The sequence below is a fragment of the Myotis myotis genome, unplaced genomic scaffold (assembly GCF_014108235.1).
Source record: "Myotis myotis isolate mMyoMyo1 unplaced genomic scaffold, mMyoMyo1.p scaffold_m19_p_19, whole genome shotgun sequence".
In the NCBI taxonomy this organism is placed as follows: Eukaryota; Metazoa; Chordata; class Mammalia; order Chiroptera; family Vespertilionidae; genus Myotis; species Myotis myotis.
In genome coordinates this window covers 4,692,287-4,711,734 of record NW_023416323.1, presented here as the reverse complement: position 1 = coordinate 4,711,734, position 19,448 = coordinate 4,692,287, and the positions used below count along the sequence as shown (strand labels likewise).

General features: G+C 44.8%; 1 protein-coding gene and 1 long non-coding RNA gene across 2 annotated transcripts in view; one reads left to right on the top strand and one right to left on the bottom strand.

Moving 5' to 3' along the window:
- The first annotated feature begins 1,668 nt into the window (after positions 1–1,668).
- The window catches only part of CXCL17 (C-X-C motif chemokine ligand 17), an 18,449-nt gene continuing 669 nt past the window's right edge, over positions 1,669–19,448 (top strand). Inside the window, exons 1-3 of the mRNA XM_036346119.1 lie at positions 1,669–1,941; positions 17,576–17,656; positions 18,552–18,653. Of these exons, the coding sequence (XP_036202012.1) occupies positions 1,866–1,941; positions 17,576–17,656; positions 18,552–18,653 (259 nt within the window). The 5' untranslated portion in view covers positions 1,669–1,865. The remainder of the gene's footprint in view (positions 1,942–17,575; positions 17,657–18,551; positions 18,654–19,448) is intronic.
- LOC118674386 overlaps positions 16,030–19,448 on the bottom strand; it is an 8,168-nt gene continuing 4,749 nt past the window's right edge. Inside the window, exon 2 of the long non-coding RNA XR_004973628.1 lies at positions 16,030–16,180. This is a non-coding gene — a long non-coding RNA (uncharacterized LOC118674386). The remainder of the gene's footprint in view (positions 16,181–19,448) is intronic.

Below are 19,448 nucleotides of genomic sequence, written 5' to 3'. Positions count from 1 at the left end.
ACATAGGACCATACATCCCACCCCAAGTCCATGGAGAGGGAAATCAGCCAGAGTGAACTGACTGGGAGCCAGGACATGGGGAAAGCAGAGAGGTAAACAGATTGAGGGGAAAGGGAGGAAGGTCTGAGGAGCGCCCTGATCCTGCCGCTGCCTGGGAGTGGACCTATGGACAATTCAGTGAGAAAGTAGAGAACCCCCATCAGTTTCCTTGTGTATGCATAACCATTCATCACTAAAATTTTCTTCCTAGTAATGGATTGCACTTTCACATGCTTTTTAATGTATCAGGCCTAGTTAAAGTGTTACAAAAATATCTCTCAATTCAACAAACATTTATAGAGTACTCCCAGTGTATCAGGCTCCATATAAGTTCAGCAACACACACACACACACACACACACTATATTATATATGACACCCCTGCCCTCAAAGACCCATATCCAATTAGCTTCACGTTTCTTCTCTGCACTGCCCTTCTCTGCCCTCCATCAACCCAAATCCTACCCCACCCTGAGACCCAGCTCCAGTTCCACCTGACCCAGGCCACAGTGAATTCCTGCCACTTCTGAAATTTGGTTTCACTTATATCTCAGGTTTTATGAAGTGAATGCCATCTCCCTGGTTAGACTTTTGCCTCCTAAGGACAGAGACCATTGTTAGAATTTTCCAGAGAGAAATCACTTCAGCAGTTTATATCAGACCAAGCTCAGGCCAAGCCTTAACCAGGCAGGGATAATCTGAAAATTGAGACGTTAAGGATGATCAAACAAAAATCAAAAAGGATTTGACTCATGCCTTGCCTCTTCCCTCCTCTTAAGTGAAATAAAGTCACACTACCTTTTCTCACTCATGCCTGGGAGCTTCCTTGTTAACTTTCCCTGGGTCCCATAATTATCAACCAGCCTTCAACCCTGGCCTCTCCTCTTTCTTTGAGCACATTTCCTAAAGTCTCTGGAATGGCTCAAGGTAACTGCTAATGTTCTATAATCCTTAGTGTTTACTCTAAGTAGTAGTATCTTCTGGTTTTGCTTGTATTTCCAAACAAGGTCTGGAGCCAAGAGCTCCAGTGGTCTGGGCAAACACCTTCCCTCCTGTGGTTCCTGTTTCTCAAACCCTCTTGGACCTGAAGTCCTGAGGGTCTTCCATCAACCCAGCTCCCTCTCCTTTAAACTGGAGTAACTAAGCCACCTTCCTGACCAACAACAAGGAGGCCTGGTCTGACCCACTGCTCCAGGGTTTTTGGCAAGAGAGTATAGCCTCTCCTCCTTGATCATGTCTGCTTCCCACCTTATATAAATGGGAGGAAATTGTAAACAGTGAGGACAGGACAAGTTCCCAGGCAACACCACCACTATTGTGATATTGTGTGCCAAGGATGGGAGCGGGAACACACAGAGGAGAAACAAACGTTGTCATCCTCTCTTCTGCCAACCCTGCATACTCACTTTCCTACCAGATATTAAGCTAGTAGAGTCTCTGAAAGGTATAAGGAAGTTCACAGGAGCAAAAAGACTTAAGGAAGAAATCATAACACATTAAGAGGTATGGAGGTGGGAGGGAGGAGGGGAGGGAACAAGTATAGTTGCCAAGTTATCAGTTACTTCTTAAATTCTTAAGAATGTTTCATGTCTTTTGTTTGGCCAGTTTTACCTCCCAGATTCCCGTAAAGCACATGGTCCAACCTGTTACCTAACAAAGCCAGCGTCACTTACCTGTTCTCCTCAAATGGGAACACTGGCCTAGGATTAAAGCACAAACCAACAAGCCAAGTACGGTGGCCTGAGTCATCCCAAGAAGTCCGGAGCCTCTAAGTGGGAACCTTCCATACCCTCTTCAAGCAATTTACAGCAGCACCAACAGTCACAATGAAAGTTCTAATCTCTTTTCTCCTGTTGCTGCCATTAATGCTGATGTCCGTGGTCTCTAGCAACCCAAATCCAGGTAAATACAATTAATTTTCTATAAAAGGGGGAAGTGGGGGGGAGAATGTGGCAAACAAAAAAAGAAAATTTGACAAAAAACAACCTGCATTAAAATGTAGCTCCTTTTAGCTACAGGATTTGAGGTAAGTTAGCCTATCTCAATACCTATTTCCTCATTTACAAAAGGGAGAAAACTGTACTTACATCCAAAGGGTGTTGTGAGAGTCAAATGAGATAGTGTATATGAAAATGTCTGAAACTGTAGCTGGCAAAGAAAATTTTTAAAAATTGGCTCAGCAAAGATCTGATCTCCTACATCTCCCCCAAATCTCTCTTCCAGCGAAATAATGAATTTCCCCACAGCCAATCTTGGTGGCAGTGGTGTAAAGGTGTTGAGGGCAGTTGTACATTTGTAGAAAATAAGGAAGTGCTTGCTTATATTCTTTAGAGTGCACTAGACAACCCACCAACAATTATAATGCGATTTAATGGCAAAGTAATAAACCAGAAAAATCATAGCCATACCAACCCCTGTTCTGACAGCTCTTGATTAGGGTTATTTATTTATTTTTAAATATATTTTTATTGATTTCAGAGGAAAGGGAAGGGAGAGATAGAAAAATCAATGATGAGAAAGGATCATTGATTGGCTGCCTCCTACATGCCCCCTACTGGGGATCGAGCCTGCAACCCGGGCTTGTGCCCTTGACCAAAATGGATCCTGGGACCCTTCAGTCCAAAGGCCCATGATCTATCCACTGAGCCAAACCGGCTAGGTCTTGGTTAGGGTTTTTTAAACAGTTCCGGTCATTCAGCTCTTAGCAGAAAAACCATGCAGAAGAGAGCTCATCCTCATGGATGTTTATACTTGAGAGAATCATCTCCCCAGGGCTACTTTGAGTGAAATAGCTTTGTTACATACTCAGCATGAACTTGGTCCTAAAATCAAGAGTTCAACTCCAGCCCTGGCCAGTTTTTCTCAGTGGTTGGGGCCTCGGCTCACAGACCAAAGGGTCATGGTTTCAATTCCCAGTCAAGGTCAGGTACCTGGGCTGCTGGTTCCCCAACCCCAGTAGGGACAGGTGCAGGAGGCAATGAATCGATGTGTCTCTCTCGAGTCGATGTTTCTCTCTCTCTTTCCCCCTCCTCCATCCCTTCCACTTTCTCTAGAAATAAAGCAATGGAAAAAATATCCTCCAGTAAGGATTAACAAAATAAGAGTCCGACTCCACCCCAATTTTTTCTTCCTTATAGAGAGGAGCTTTCTGGAGGCTACTGGCCCCCATGGCTTAGCCCACCATTTTGGAAGAGGTTTTTCCATTACTATGGCAGACACCAAGGTTAGAGTCCTCAACCTAGAGTCCTCAGCCTGGATTCAAAGCTCCAGCCATGCCCTGGCCAGTTTTGCTCAGTGGACAGAGCGTCAGCATGAGGACTGAAGGGTCCTGGGTTCGATTCCAGTCAAGGGCACATGCCTGGATTGCAGGCTCGATCCTCAAGAGGGGGCGTGCAGAAGGCAGCCAATCAATGATTCTCTCTCATCATTGATGTTTCTAAATCTCTCTCCTTCTCCCTTCCTCTCTGAAATCAATAAAAATATATTCAAAAAAGGAAAAATAATTACAAAGCTCTAGCCACAACCTGCCTTTCCAGTCCACCCCCTCCAACTCACTACCAAATGCTCTATGCTCCACCTAAACTAGACTTTGTTCCCTAAAAAGGTCTTGTGCTGCTCTAGCTGATTTGGCTGAGTTGATAGAGCATTGGCCTGTGGACTGAAGGGTCCTGGGTTTGATTCCAGTCAAGGCACATGCCTGGGGTTGTGGGGTCGAACCCCAGTAGGGGGCATGCAGGAGGCATCCAATCAATGATTCCCTCTCAAAATTGATCTTTCTCTCTCTTTCCCTCTCCCTTCCTCTCTGAAATATATATATACTAAAGGCCTGGTGCACGGATTCATGCACCGGCGGGGGTCCCTCAGCCTGGCCTGCACTCTCTTGCAATCCAGGACCTTAGGGGATGTCGGACTGCTGGTTTGGGCCCAGTCTGCAGTCCGACATCCCCGAGGGATGTAGTAGTGCATGATCCTGGTCCCACTGCGCCTGCCACTTCTGCTGCTCGGTAGTGCTGCCACGAAGGTGGGAGAGGCTTGTGCCACCACAGCAGCGCTCACCAGCTGTGAGCCTCATTTCTGGCACCTGTTGGTCAGCTGAACAGCGCTCCTGCTGTGGGAGGACAATGACCACCAGGGGGCACCACCTGTGTTGAAGGTATGCCCCCTGGTGGTCAGTGCACATCATAGCTATCGGTCCACCAGTCACTTAGGCTTTTATATATAGAGATGCTAAGTGTCCTTCCCACCTTCCGACTGGTCACTATGATGCACACTGACCACCAGGGGGCAGATGCTCAATGCAGGAGCGGCCATGACGTGCACAGAAAAAAATGGCACCTCGGACCTGGCGCCCAGAAAGCAACACTTGGCTTCTCCCAAGTGGGACACAGGCCCCACCATCACCCTGGAGTGACAGCCCACTAAATTGCAGCCGACACTGCCTAGACCCCATGGTGCAAAATGCAGCCCACAGCCCAGCCCAGCCTGGAAACAGTTGCTGTGGATGCTGGTTAATGATGTCATGTAGCAACACCTGGCTTCCTCTCCCTAGCGACTAGCCTCCTTGGAGTTTCAGGAACACAGGTGAAAACATTTTACCCTTCAAACAAATGTCTGTGAAGTGTTTTCCCATGCCTCATCTCATTTGATCCTCACAGAAGTCCTGGAGTAGGTAGATAGGAGACTCAGTAGAATTCTATTTTCTTTTCATTAGCTGGAAAATGGAGATTTAGAAAGCTTAGAAACTTGACCCAACTAAAAAGAAGTAAGAAATGGTGGACCTTGAAATCACCTGAAAAAGTTGGGGTGCTTCACTGGGCTGGAAAAAGTTTAGCTAAATCAGAAAGCAGGTCTAATTAAGCAAGTTTATTCTATATATATAAAAGGCTAAGTTGACTCACACATGCACAATACAGTGGGGCCTTGATTTACGAGTGTCCCGACTAACGAGTTTTTTGAGATACCAGCTGTCTATCAGCTGATTTTTTGCATTGAGTTGACAGAGTAATTTGAGTTAACGAGCTCCTTAACAAGCTCAGTCTCCGATCAAATTAAAATCATAAGTCAAGGCCCCACTGTACATATAAAGCTCTCATTGGTGCCAATCTCACATGTGTGTTTCCATTTGTCATTGTCAATTGTGAATTTGGTTGACACTTCCATTATAGAGAAAGGGCAAATCGTGATATTAAAACATTTCTTCTAATTAATTTCCTTTCAATGTGCATAAATTCGTGCACCAGGCCACTAGTATCTTATCTAATAAAGAGGTAATATGCAAATTGACCATCACACTGTCACAAAGATGGCAGCACCCATAGCCACAAGATGGTGGCGCCCAGTCCCCTCAGCCCTGCCAGAGTCCCCCACTCCTTTCAGCCCCGCTGAAGGGATGGCAGGTGCATGGTGCGGCCGGAGTCCCACAGTCCTTTCAGCCCAGCTTGGGGCGGGGTGTGGGCAGCAGGCGCATGACACAGCCAGACATTCCCTCAGCTTCCAGCCGCCCAGGGCCGGCCCAAGGTGCAGGCAAACCTCAGATGTCAGCTGCCCAGCCGCCCAGGGCTGGCCCGAGGCACAGGAAAACCTTGGATGTCAGCTGCCCAGCTGCCCAGGGCAGGCCCAAGGCACAGGCAAGCCTCAGATGGCTCAGGTAACCAGGGCCAGTAGAGGCTTGCGCTACCGGCAGTGGCAGCAGCAGAGGTGTGATGGGGCATTGCCTTCCCCTGATTGTCAGGTCACCTCCTGCCCCTGAGGGCTCCCAGACTGTGAGAGGGGGCTGGCCCAGCTGAGGGACTCCCTGTCCAGTGCATGAATTTTCTAGTGTACACTAATAAAAGACAAACATGCAAACTGACCGTACCTTTGCTACACCTTAAGTCACGCCCGCCAGCCAATCAGAGCGACTATATGCAAATTAACCCAACCAAGATGGCGACTGGCAGCCACAGAGCTGGAGCAAGCAGGAGGCTTGGTTGCCCCGGTGATGGAGGAAGCCAAGCTTGCCGCCTGCTCTGGCCAGCTGTGGCCTCTGCAAAAGGCAACAAAGTTTCAATTATAGAAGCTAAATAAATCCCAGATACCTGCTTCCAGCCAGCCTCCACTGGGAGCTTGGGTGGCTGGGGGCTGTGGCCAGCCTGCAAACAGCCATCAGCCCCTCACCCAGAATGGCCACACCCTCATGGGGTGAGGGTCCCTGCCGGGGGGCTTGGCCAGCCTGCAGACAGCCATCAGCCCCTCATCAGGCTGGCCAGGCACCCCAGCAGGGACCCCCCACCCTGAAGGGGGTGTGGCCAGCCTGAAAATGGCCCTCAGCCCCTCACCCAGGCTGGCCAGGCACCCCAGCGGGGATCCCACCCTGAAGGGGGTGTGGCCAGTCTGAAAACGGCCCTCAGCCCCTCACCCAGGCTGGCAAGGCACCCAGTGGGACCTCCACCCTGATCCGGGACACCCTTCAGGGCAAACCAGCCGGCCCCTACCCATGCACCAGGCCTCTATCCTATATAATAAAAGGGAAATATGCAAATTGACCCTAACAGCAGAGCGACTGGGAATCACTGGTCACTATGACACACACTGACCACCAGGGGGCAGACGCTCAATGCAGAAGCTTCCCCCTGGTGGTCAGTGTGCTTCCACAGGGGGAGCTCTGCTCAGCCACAAGCCTGGCTGATGGCTGCCAGCACAGCAGTGGTGGTGGTGGGAGTCTCTCCCGCCTCCTCAGCAGTGCTAAGGATGTCTGACTGCCGCTAAGCCTGCTCCCCTCTTGCAAGTGGACATCCCCGGAGGGCTCCCGGGCTGCCAGAGGGATGTCTGACTGCCAGCTTAGGCCCAACCCCCCAGGGAGCAGGCCTAAGCCAGCAGGTGGTCATTCCCCAAGGGATCCCAGACTGTGAGAGGGCACATACCAGGCTGAGGGACCCTCCCGAGTACACAAATTTTTGTGCACCGGGCCTCTAGTATATATATAAAGATCTTGTACTTTTCCACCAGCTCAATTTTGCTCATACACCCAACTTCAAAACCACCTCCTCTCTACAGCCTCCCTTGATTCCTCCCATGACTAGAAGTGAGTTCTACCTCCTGTGTACATGCTTAGCCCTCAGTTGACTCTCTTTGCACTTATCATATTCTACCTTACACTAAAGGTGTTGATCTGCCTCTCATACCTTTATCTCCTCACCTTCTAGACTATAATCTCCTTGTAATCTAGTGTATTATTTCCATATCCCTCAGTAAATATTTGCTAAGTGAAAGAATAAATTCCCAGTTACCCTTGAACACACTACCCTAAGGTTTGATAGCAACTCTATTAACATTTGGAACTGGATAATACTTTGTTGTAGGGGACTATTCTGTGCATTGTAAGATGTTTAGCAGCATCCTTGTGACCTCTACCCACTAGATGCCAATAGCAGCCTCTCCACCCCTTAAGATAGCCAAAAATATCTCTAGACATTGCCGTGGCCCATGAAGGGTGAATTCACTCCCCAGTTGAGAACCACTTCTATATACAAATAGTTCTCAAGCCTGTTCCATGTTTAGACTTTTTTTTTGGAATTGTCCTTAATCTTTTTTTTTATTAAATCTTTATTGTTCAGATTATTACAGTTGTTCCTCTCCCCCCCCCCCCATAGCTCCCCTCCACCCGGTTCCCCTCCCACCCTCCGCCCTCACCTCCCCCTCCACTGTCCTCCTCCATAGGTGCACAATTTTTGTCCAGTCTCTTCCCGCATCCCCCACACCCCTTTCCCCCACCAAGAATAGTCACTCCACTCCCTTTCTATGCCCCTGATTATATTATAATCACCAGTTTATTCTGTTCATCAGATTATTTATTCACTTGATTTTTAGATTCACTTGTTGATAGATGTGTATTTGTTGTTCATAATTTGTATCTTTACCTTTTTCTTCTTCTTCCTCTTCTTAAAGGATACCTTTCAGCATTTCATATAATACTGGTTTAGTGGTGATGAACCCCTTTAGCTTTTCCTTATCTGTGAAGCTCTTTATCTGACCTTCAATTCTGAATGATAGCTTTGCTGAATAAAGTAATCTTGGTTGTAGGTTCTTGGTACTCATCACTTTGAATATTTCTTGCCACTCCCTTCTGGCCTGCATAGTTTCTGTTGAGAAATCAGCTGACAGTCGTATGGGTACTCCCTTGTAGGTAACTGACTGTCTTTCTCTTGCTGCTTGTAAGATTCTCTCTTTGTCTTTTGCTCTTGGCATTTTAATTATGATGTGTCTTGGTGTGATCCTCTTTGGATTCCTTTTGTTTGGGGTTCTCTGCACTTCCTGGACTTATAAGTCTATTTCTTTCACCAAGTAGGGGAAGTTTTCTGTCATTATTTCTTCAAATAGGTTTTCAATATCTTGCTCTCTCTCTTCTTCTGGCACCCCTATATTTCGGATGTTGGCACATTTGAAGTTGTCCCAGAGGCTCCTTATACTATCTTCATATTTTTGGATTCTTTTTTCATTTTGCTTTTCCATTTGGGTGTTTTTTGCTTCTTCATATTTCAAATCTTTGACTTGATTCTTGTGATCCTCTGGTCTGCTGTTGGGAGTCTGTATTATATTCTTTATTTCAGTCAGTGTATGCTTAATTTCTAGTTGGTCCTTTATCACAACCTCGAGGGTCTCACTAGATTTCTTGAGGGTCTCATTAAGTTTATCGGCAGTTTCTAGAAAATTCTTGAAAAACCTTAAAAGTGTGGTTTTGAACTCTATATCCAGTAGTTTGCTTTTCTCCGTTTCTGTCATTTGTGTCCTGTTTCTTTGTCTTGGCATTTTTTATGCTTCGCTGTGTTGATAGAGTGGCTTTCTGTGCTGGGTGTCCTATAGGACCCAGTGGCTCAGCCTCCCCAATTACCTGAGGTAGACACTCTTGGTGCACCCCCTTGTGGGCTTTGTGCACAGTCTTGTTGTAGTTAAGCCTTGATTGTTGTAGGTAACACTGGGAGGGATTGACCTCCAGGGCCAGTTGGCTGTGAGAATCAGCTGTTTCTGGAGTGGGAGAACTTCTGTGCTAGAGACACCCCTCCGGGACAAGACTTGCTTCAATGGGGCTTTGGTGCTCACTGAGTCTGCCCCCCAAGTGTGTCCTTTATGGATCCGAGGAGCTGCAATCTTGATGGTCCCACTCTGACCACCAGGCACACTGGCTCCTGGATCTCTAAGGAGATGCTAATCTAGCCTCTGCCTGAGGCTACCCAGCAGAAGCCAGCTGTGAAGCAATGCAAGTTGCCGTGGGGCCTTGGGCCAACTGCAGTTTGTTAAGTACTTTTCAGATTGCAAAGGGCCGGGCCTTTCATATGCAAAAGCCTCCTTGCACGGCTTGGGCGGGGAGGAGTCCCAGGGGATCAGCAGGGCGGAGAGAGCAGTTATGGCTGCTCTCAGTCCTGCCCTCAGAGGCCCCGCTTCTCAGTGTCCTGGCAATCGCTGCGAGCACCTTCAAGAGAAAGCTGCCCTTGAGTTCCGACCGATGCCAGACAGTCCAGTTTCTCCCGTGTGAGTCTAGGTCCCCAGAGACTCGCCTGGAACTGGAGCTCAGAGCTTGAGACTCCCCCCCGATTGAAAAAGACAATCATGTCCTCAGCCTCCAGCCCTCTCCGCATGCACCTCCACACCTTTTTATTTTACTTCCGCACCGCACCTCCTCTGAGTCTCGGTATGCTTTTCTCTTTCCTTCTAGTTGTAGAATTTCCACTCAGCCAGCCTTCCTGTGGTTCTGGATGATGTCCGTTCCGTCTTTTAGTTGTATTTTTGAAGTGGTTGTGCAAGGCAGCAGTCTCCGGTGTTTACCTATGCCACCATCTTGGTTTCTCCCTCCACGTTTAGACTTACCTACACTTCAGCCTTGAAGCCAGGGGAATCTAGATCCAAATCCTGGCTCTTCCACTTACTTTGAAACCCTGGACAAGTTGCTTCACTCTTTTGAGTTTCAGTTTTATTATATTAAAATGAATAAAAATGATGATAGCACATAGAATTTTCGTGAAGATTAAATAATCTATAATGTGTACCTAGAAAAAAGTGAATAAATGGATTGAGTAAAATTTCTAGCCCAGTCAGTGTGGCTCAGTGGTTGAGTGTCAACCCGTGAACCAAGAGGTCCCCGGTTAGATTCCAGGTCAGATTCTGGTCAGGGCACATGCCCAAGTTGTGGACTTGGTCCCCAGTAGCAGGGGCATGCAGGAGGCAGCCAATTGATGGCTTTTTCTCATCAATGTTTCTATCTCTCTATCTCTCTCCTTTCCTCTCTCTCTAAAATCAATAAAAACTTTTTTTGTTTAATTTATAAAGTAGCTCCTAAAGCACAAAGGCAATGAATCAAGAAAGCTCACTGTACTGCCAAGTGACGCTATTAAAAACCTTATTGCCGAACCGGTTTGGCTCAGTGGATAGAGCCTCAGCATGCGGACTGAAAGGTTCCGGGTTCAATTCCGGTCAAGGGCATGTACCTGGGTTGCGGGCACATCCCCAGTAGGAGGTCTGCAGGAGGCAGCTAATCGATGTTTCTCTCTCATCGATGTTTCTAACTCTCTATCTCTCTCCCTTCCTCTCTGTAAAAAATCAATAAAGTATATTTTAAAAAAAAAAACAAAAAACCTTATTGCCGAACCGGTTTAGCTCAGTGGATAGAGCCTCAGCATGCGGACTCAGGGGTCCCGGGTTCGATTCCGGTCAAGGGCATGTACCTTGGTTGCGGGCACATCCCCACTGGGGGGCGTGCAGGAGGCAGCTGATCGATCTCTCTCATCGATGTTTCTGGCTCTCTATCCCTCTCCCTTCTTCTCTGTGGAAAATCAATAAAATATATTATAAAAAAAAAACTTATTAAATCAGTGGAGGCCAGGCTCAAGGCTTGTTTCCCAGCCAAGCATAGTATTGCCAGAGCAGGCTAACTCTGGCTAGAGAAAATGATGCTCCACCATCCCCCCCAAAAAAAATTCTCAAAATAAAATTTCATACTTTATCTCTTAAAATAACCACATACAGGCAAAATATGCTTTTGACAGGAGGGGGTAAGATAAGTAAGAATATAGAGAATGTTAGGAAATAAATTACTTATTATAACAGTTTACTCATTATTTATAAAATTACTTATCTATAATAATAAAAGCATAATATGCTAATTAGACCAGATAGCTGAATGACCTTCCTGATGTCATTCTGGATGAAGCCACAGCAGCAGGGGCTGAGGCAGAGGCAGTTAGGGGCAATCAGGCAGGCAGGCAAGTGGTTAAGGGAGATCAGGCAGGCAGGCAGAGTGGTTAGGGGCTGTCAGGCAGACAGGCAGGTGAGTGGTTAGGAGTCAGTGGTCCAGGATTGCAAGAGGGATGTCTGACTGCCAGTTTAGGCCTGGTCCATCAGCAGTCAGACACCTCCCAAGGGGTCTCGGATTGCGGGAGGGTGCAGACTGGGCTGAGGGATGCCCTCCCCCCAACCCCGTGCATGAATTTCATGCACTGGGCCTCTAGTTAATTATAAAATTACTTATAATATTAGCTGACACTCCTATATGCAAGGCATAACCTATTTTGTAAATTCTTAACTTTTCACATTTCAGATTTTCAAAAATGTTGTAAAACTAATCAGAGTATATCCATCCAGTTTTTTTCAAATAACATCTTACATAACCATAATATGTTGACACAACACTATTAACTAATGTACAAATATTTAAAATTTTCTAATCATCCCATTAATGTCCTTTTCCTAGTCCAGAATCCACTCCAAGAGCCAACACTGAATAAAGTTATCATGTCTCCTTGGTCTCCTCTAATCTAGAGTTTTTTCAGCTTTCCTTGTCTTTCATGACCTTGACACTTTTAAAGACTACTAATCAGATATTTTGAAGAACTTCCCTCAGTTTGGGTTTGTCTGATGTTTCTTCATGATTAAGTTCAGATTATGCATTTTTAGCAAGAACACCACAAAAGTGATGTATGCCTTCTCAGTACACCACATCTGAAGGCCCATGATATCAATATCTCTCATTACTGGTGATGTTTACTTTGAACACTTGGTTAAGGTGGTGTCTGCCAGATTGCTCTACTGTGAAGTTACTATTTTTGCCATTGTATCTTGTAAAGAGATACTTTGAGACTCTGTAAATGCCTGTTTCTTTTCATCATACTTTTGACCATTAATTTTTTTAATATTCAAGAAATATTTGTTTTTTGTTTTTTTTTATTGCTTAAAGTATTACAAAGAGTATTACATATGTCTCCTCCCCCCCAACCCTGCTTGACATTCCCCCAGCCTCCCCTACCCCCCAGTGTCTTATGTCCATTTGACCATTAATTTTTTTTATTTTTTTTTTCGAGACCATTAATTTTTCAAATTCATTGATGATTCCTACCTACAACAAGTATTTCTATGCCATTAGTCAAATGGTGGTTTTCTATTTCCATCATTCCTTCTACATGTATTAATTGGAATTCTATAAGGAAGAACTTTTCCTTCTCTCCCATTTATTTATTCAATTATTTATTAATGTAAGTAAAGATTCATGAATATTTATGGTTATATAATCCATTACTATCATTCTTTATCATGTTGTTCATATTGTCCCAAAACTAGCCATTGAGAGCTCCTATAAATTGGTTTCTATGTCTTTTAATTTTTTTACTAGAGGCCCGATGCACGAAATTTGTGTAAGAGTAGGCCTTCCTTCCCCCAACTACTGGCACCGGCTTCCCTCTGGCACCCGGGACCCAGGCTTCCCTGGCAACCCCAGCTTCGCCTAGAAGGTCATCCAGTCTAATTAGCATATTACACTTTTATTATTATAGATATATTTTTATTGATTTTAGAGAGAGAAGAAGGAAGAGGGATAGCTAGATGGAAACATTGATGAGAGACATCATAGATCAGCTGTTTCCTGCATGCCCCCTACTGGGGATGGAGCCCACAACCAGGGCATGTGCCATGACAGGGAATCAAACCAGTGACCTCTTGGTTCATGGGTCGCCACTGAGCCACACAGGCTGAGCTGTCTTTTTAACATACCATTTTTTGGCAGTCCTGACACCACAAGATGTTTCAGGCTTATCTTATATTTACCTGCCCCAGGTCAGGAATCGGCCATTTCTCCAAGGAGCCCTGATTTCTTTCATAGGAGAATTGCCCATTGCTTCTAGGTGCTATTGCTTCTAGGCTCTCTAGTAGATAGAGCCAGGAAATAATTGTATCCATATACACACTAATGCTCTACTAGTCCCATTCTACAAATTCAGTACAGAAAAGTTAAGCAACTTGTCCAAAATTACAAAGCTAATATGTGGTGGAACTAAGGAATTAAAATAATGATAGATTTACCATGAGTCCTAACAAGTGGAATAGCTTCTTTACACATATAAGTCAGCAAAAAGTAACAAGCCTAATATTCCAGCATAGACCCTCTCTTTGGGCATTAACTAGAAGTCAGCAATTACCACCACAATAAAAATGATTGCCCTGGCCAGTTCCAGTTTTTCTCAGTGGTTAGAGTGTCGGCCTTCAGACAGAAGGGTCTCAGATTCAATTCTGGTCAAGATTGCAGGTTGCAGGTTCCCCAGCCCCAGTAGGGGCATGTGAGGGAGACAACCAATCTCTCTCTCTCCCAATCTCTCTCTCTCTCCCATCCTACCTACCTCCCTCCCTTCTTCCTTCCTCCATTTCACTCTTTCTAGAAATCAACGAAAAAATATCCTCAGGTGAGGACTTAAAAAAAACAAACTACCATGTACTGAACTCCTGCTTGAGCACTGGCACTCATAGTATCTCATTTATTCATTTTCCAAATCAGAAAACCAACAATCAAAGAAGCTAAGTGACTTGTCCAAGACTACATAGTTAAGTGGCAGAGCAAGCAGTTAACACCAGATCCAACTGGATATAAAGTCCATGCTTATTCCACTGTGTCAGTAATTTTCAAAACTAATTTTAGATTAAGCATAAAGTGGCTTTTATTTTAGTAGTTATGTTTAATTTAATGCATGTTAGAAAAAACCTAAGCACGTAATCAAACCCATAACCTCATAATTAATATTCCACAGTATAAGGTTGTTTTTAAATAAATTAAATTTAAAGAAAAAGTATGAAGTAAACAGTAGAGGTGGTACAAGCTATAGCAAAAATCATAAAGGTAGTCCATAAATGCTATAGCAAACATACAGTTTCATTTTTAGTCACACCATGATGTTACAGTCAAATAGGGCTGCAGAAAATACAACTCTTGGACCCGAATTTTAGCTCTAGATGTGTCTCCATTACCTTTATGAACATGGCCTTTTCGTTTGCTTTCTCTGGGCCTCTGAAAAATGAGAGATAGTGATTTCATTAGCAATTTGAGGCCCTTGCCGGGTAGCTCTGTTGGTTGGAGCATCACCCTGATACACCAAGGTTGAAAATTTGATCCCAAGTCCAGGCACATAAAAGAATCAACCACTCTAGCCAGTTTTTCCCAGTGGATAAAGCATTGACCTGCAGACCAAAGGGTCCCAGATTCGATTCTAGTCAAGGGCATGTACCTCAGTTGCAGGCTCCTCCCCGGCTGGGGCTTCTACAAGAGGCAACCAATCAATGTGCTTCTCTCACATCGATATTTCTGTCTGTCTTTCCCTCTCTCTTCCACTCTCTCTAAAAATCAATAGAAAAATATCTTCGGGTGAGGATTTTAAAAAATAATAATCTATAATAATAAAAGTGTAATATACAAATCAACCGAACAGCAGAACGATCCAGATGACCTTCCGGAGGACCACGCTATGACATGCACTGGCCTCAGGCCAGCCAAGGCAGGTGCAATGCGATTGGTCAGGGGGCCCCACCATCACCCCATCATCCCCCCCCGCAGAGGGAGGCCCAGGCCACCCTCTGCGGAACGATCGATGAGGGGGCTCCGGGATCAATCACCCCGCAGAGGGAGGCCCAGGGCACAAGCCAGTGATGCTGTGGCAGGTGTGCAGGGCCAGCCAGTGATTGCCCCGCAGAGGGAGGTCCAGGCCAGCCAAGCAATCGCACCCCACACCTGTTGCCTACAGAGGGAGGCAACTGGTGGGGGGGGAGGGAGGACAGTGCCACACAGATGGCAAGTAGTGGCAACGGCAGGGGCAGAGCCAGCTTCTGGCAGCTGGAGGAAGGAAAGCCCCAATAGGTCTGATCGCCGGCCAGGCCTAGGGACCCTACCCGAGGGCTCCCGGATTGTGAGAGGGTGAAGGCCAGGCTGAGGGACACCCCTTTCCCACCCCCCTGCACGAATTTCATGCACTGGGCCTCTACAATAATGTATAAATGTATTTATACATTTACACAATAAATGTATAAATAAGTAGAACAATAGATATGTTTTCTCTCCCCTCTCTCTTAAAATCAATAAATGTTTTAAAAAATAAAAGCAATTTAGTAATGATACCAAGAAACATAGATCTGTTCTTAACTTTGATCCAGAAATTTCATTTTAGGAAATTTTGCCCAAGACAATAATACAAAATTTAGAAAATAGTTACAAGCACACAAATTTATCAATATTCAAAAATAAAGCAATCTAAATATTCTGCAATGGAAGAACAGTTAAATAAGTTGGAGCACATATACTTGTTGGGAGTGTTATGCCATCATTAAAAACAAAGATGTCATCCTAGCCGGTTGCTCAGTAGTTAGAGCATCAGCCCAAGGACCGAAAAGTTGTGGGTTTGATTCCTGGTTAAGGGCGCAAAGCTGGATTGCAGGCTTGATCCCCATCCCCAGTCAAGGCACATGAGTGAGGCAGCCAATTGATGTGTCTCTCACATTGGTGTTTCTCTCCCCCCCCCCCCCATCTCCTCCCTCCCCTCCACTCTCTCTAAAAACAAAAACAAAAAAAATCAATGAAAAAATATCCTCAGGTGACATTGCAACATGCTTACAAAGTAAACAAAAAAAAATTTGTTCACATACCGGTACTATGGTTATCACTATATAAAGAAAATTATATATGCAAGAAACATACCAAAATACCAACAGTTGGTTAGAATAAAAATTTTTTTATTTGTACTTTCCAAATTTTCTCTAATGTAGTTATATTACATTTAGAATGAAAAAACAAAAAAATTTTCAATGAAGAGATCCAAACAAGATTCCTCTGGCGCTAATATTCGGGGGCTTTTCCCTGGAACTAGGAGAAGTCAGGAGAGAATAAAGTGTTAGAAAAGTTTACATGGCAGGGGCTATGTCTGTTTAAATTACTTTTAACAGCACATAAAAACATTTAAAAACCAGCACTTGAGGAAATGATGCAACACCCTCCATCTTGGTGGTAGAAAGGGCACAAGTCTGGGAAACAGGAGACCTGAACTGAACCAGATGATCTCTAAGGGCCCTCTCTATACAACTTATCCACTCACTATTGAACAAATATTTACCAAGTGCCTACCATGTGTCAGGAACATGCAACTGAATGACTACTTAGCTACTGGTTCAGAGTCTAGAAGGGAAAAAGATTTTTAGTTTGCTAGGGCTGCCGTAGCAAAATACTGTCTCACAGTTCTAGAAGCTAGGAGTTTGTTTGGTTTCTTATGAAGCCTCTCTCCTAGGCTTACAAATGGACCTCTTCTTGGTCATTCCTCTGTACACATACATCCATAGTGTTTCTTTATGTGTTCAGAAATCTTCTTGTAAGAACTCCAGTCAGATTGGATTAGGGCCCACCAAAACAACTTCATTTTAACTCAGTCCCCTCTTTAATGGCCCTATCTCCAAATACAGTCATTCTGAGGTATTGAGGGTTAGGGTTTCAACAAGAATTTTGAAAGGGACACAATTCAATTCACAACAGATTTCAAACAAAAAACTATAATGGTGCAAAAATAGAGCTGCACTCAAATATGATGGTGAACCATGTGAAGGAATAATTAATTCTGACAGGAATAGCCAAAACAACTATACAGAGGATAATCACCTTGGCCTGGTTCTAGCTCCAGAACCTCAAGTCTATATATAAACCATCATCCTTGATTATCATGAAAATATTTTAGTTATCACAAAATGGGAATAAAAAAGCATCAGGTGATAAGACATACCTGAATAGAGGCCAAAAGAGGAATGGCTTTTGTTCCAGGAGAGCAAAGGTAAATATCATATTTTTATATTTGGGCTGGGATTAGGGATTCAAATACACCAAACTTAGAGGTCAGGTGACGATCCTGACGGGTTTATGGAATAATCTGCTTGTTCCTTAAGTTATGAAGATTTTATTGTGTGTGTTGAGGCGGGGTGGGGGGGTTGGGGGGGGTCTTGATTAAGCCCCATCTCTGTCCTCTCTTCCATCCAGAAGTCATTCTTTCTCTACTTACCTCCAGCTAAACTTTTCTCTAGGCTGGATTTTCAACCTCAATTCCTTATCCATTTAAAATACTCTTCAGTACTTGAGTTAAAATACTCCTAGATCCCTAAGTGAAAAAAAGGAAAAGAAATGGAACTGAGCTAAAACTAGGTAGCACAATGCTGGGGGATCATTTCTGTTGGCCCTTTTCCTTTCAGTGTCTGGAAGTGACCTGTTTACTTTCAATAGGAGTCGCCAGAGGCCACAAGGACAAACGCCAGGCTTCTGGGAGGTGGCTCCAGGAAGGTGGCCAAGAATGTGAGTGCAAAGGTCAGTAACTCAGTCTCAACAACAGTGATACACCATTGATACCCCAATCCTCTCCCTTGAGTCCCTGAGACCAGTGCAGAAGTTAGCTGAGCTGACTTACCCATTCCTATCTGCACCAGCCCACCACATGCAGCAACACTTGTTTTATTCTGGAGTCTCCTAAGAAGGCCTGACTCCTCCAAGGTCTAAATCTCTGCCTGCCAACTCCCCCTTATTTTTTCCCTAAGAACCCAGGGCCACCTTCCAAAAGCTTCCTGGATCTTATTTTCAACCTTATTTTACTCACAGGTAAGACTGAAATCAGGCAAAATGGCTTGCTCCAGGTAAAGCAGCTACTGGAAGGCTGACACCTATGTCTTATTCTTCATTTTCTAGTCTCCCTAATGATATCCTGCTGCCTTCTCCACACCTGCCACTAAATTCTTGCTAACACACATCAGGAAAAAAATGCTCAGAAATCCTATATAATAAAAGCTTAATATGCAAAGCCTAATATGCCAGGAGTTCACCCGAGAACTCGACTGGAGGGAAGGGGGGCAGTGCAGGGCCAGCTGACCAACCACCCGAGGCCCCTCCCCCCGGCCAGCCCTGTCCCTGATCACCGCCCCCCTACCCTGATCAGGGGCAGGACCAGCCAGCCAACCTCCCGCATCCCCTTCCCACTCTCCCCCTCCGCCAGCCTGGCCCAATCAGCCGGACCCCACCCATGCACAAATTCATGCACCAGGCCACTAGTATATTTATAACTGGATACTTCCACTGTTCCATGTTGACCCTTTTCCCCATCCCATTGCAGTATAAAAAAAAAAGCAAAGATGGCAAGTAAAGTCCTACCCTACTCCCTACTCTCAAACATGCTAATCCTCCCATCAAAGCACCAACCCTGTTATTTCAGATTGGTTCCTGAGAGCTCCTAAAAGAAAACTCATGGCAGTGCCCAGGCTTCCAAAAAAGCAGTGTCCCTGTGATCATTTGAAGGGCAACATGAAGAAAAACAGTAAGTTTCAAAAGAATGAAACTTCTTAAACCAGTCACTCAGTGTAATCAACTAGGAATGAAGCAGGGGCTGAGAACAGACAATAGAGGTGAAATGAAGACCAGGATAAACATCTCAGTGCTTTCTACTAGTGTCAACTTGTGGAGAAACAGGAAGAGGAAGAAAAGCAGGATACAATTCTACTAATACTAGAGAGGTTTAACCAAGTCTTAGTTTTAGAACCCCATTGCTTATCAAAGTGGAGGGAGATTGGGGACCTGATCATTGATCTCTAAAAATGACACCGGTGTCACCCAACCAGTATGGCTTAGTGGTTGAATGTTGACCTATGAGCCAGAAGGTCACAGTTGGATTCCCGGTCAATGCCCGGATTGCCGGCTCAATCCCCATTAGGAGGGCGTGTAGGAGGCAGCCAATTAATGATTCTTATCATTGATGTTTCTATCTCTCTCTCCCTCTCTCTTCCTTTCTGAAATCAATTAAAAATATATTTTAAAATAGGCAAAATTAAACTAAATTATTTAGGAATATATATATATTGAGGAAAATTTCACATTGAGGGAAACATCAATGTGAGAGAGACACATAGATTGGTTGCCTCCCACATGCGCCCCTACCTGACACTCTATCCACTGAGCCAAACTGGCTAGGGCTCATTATTATTTTTTAAAGTAAACTTAATAGTTTACATACAAAAAGATATGGGAAACTATATTAACAGTAGTTTGTTCTTGGGAATGGGAAGTGGGAATTGGGGGAGAGCTGTCCTTCTACATTTTTTACTGCATATATGTT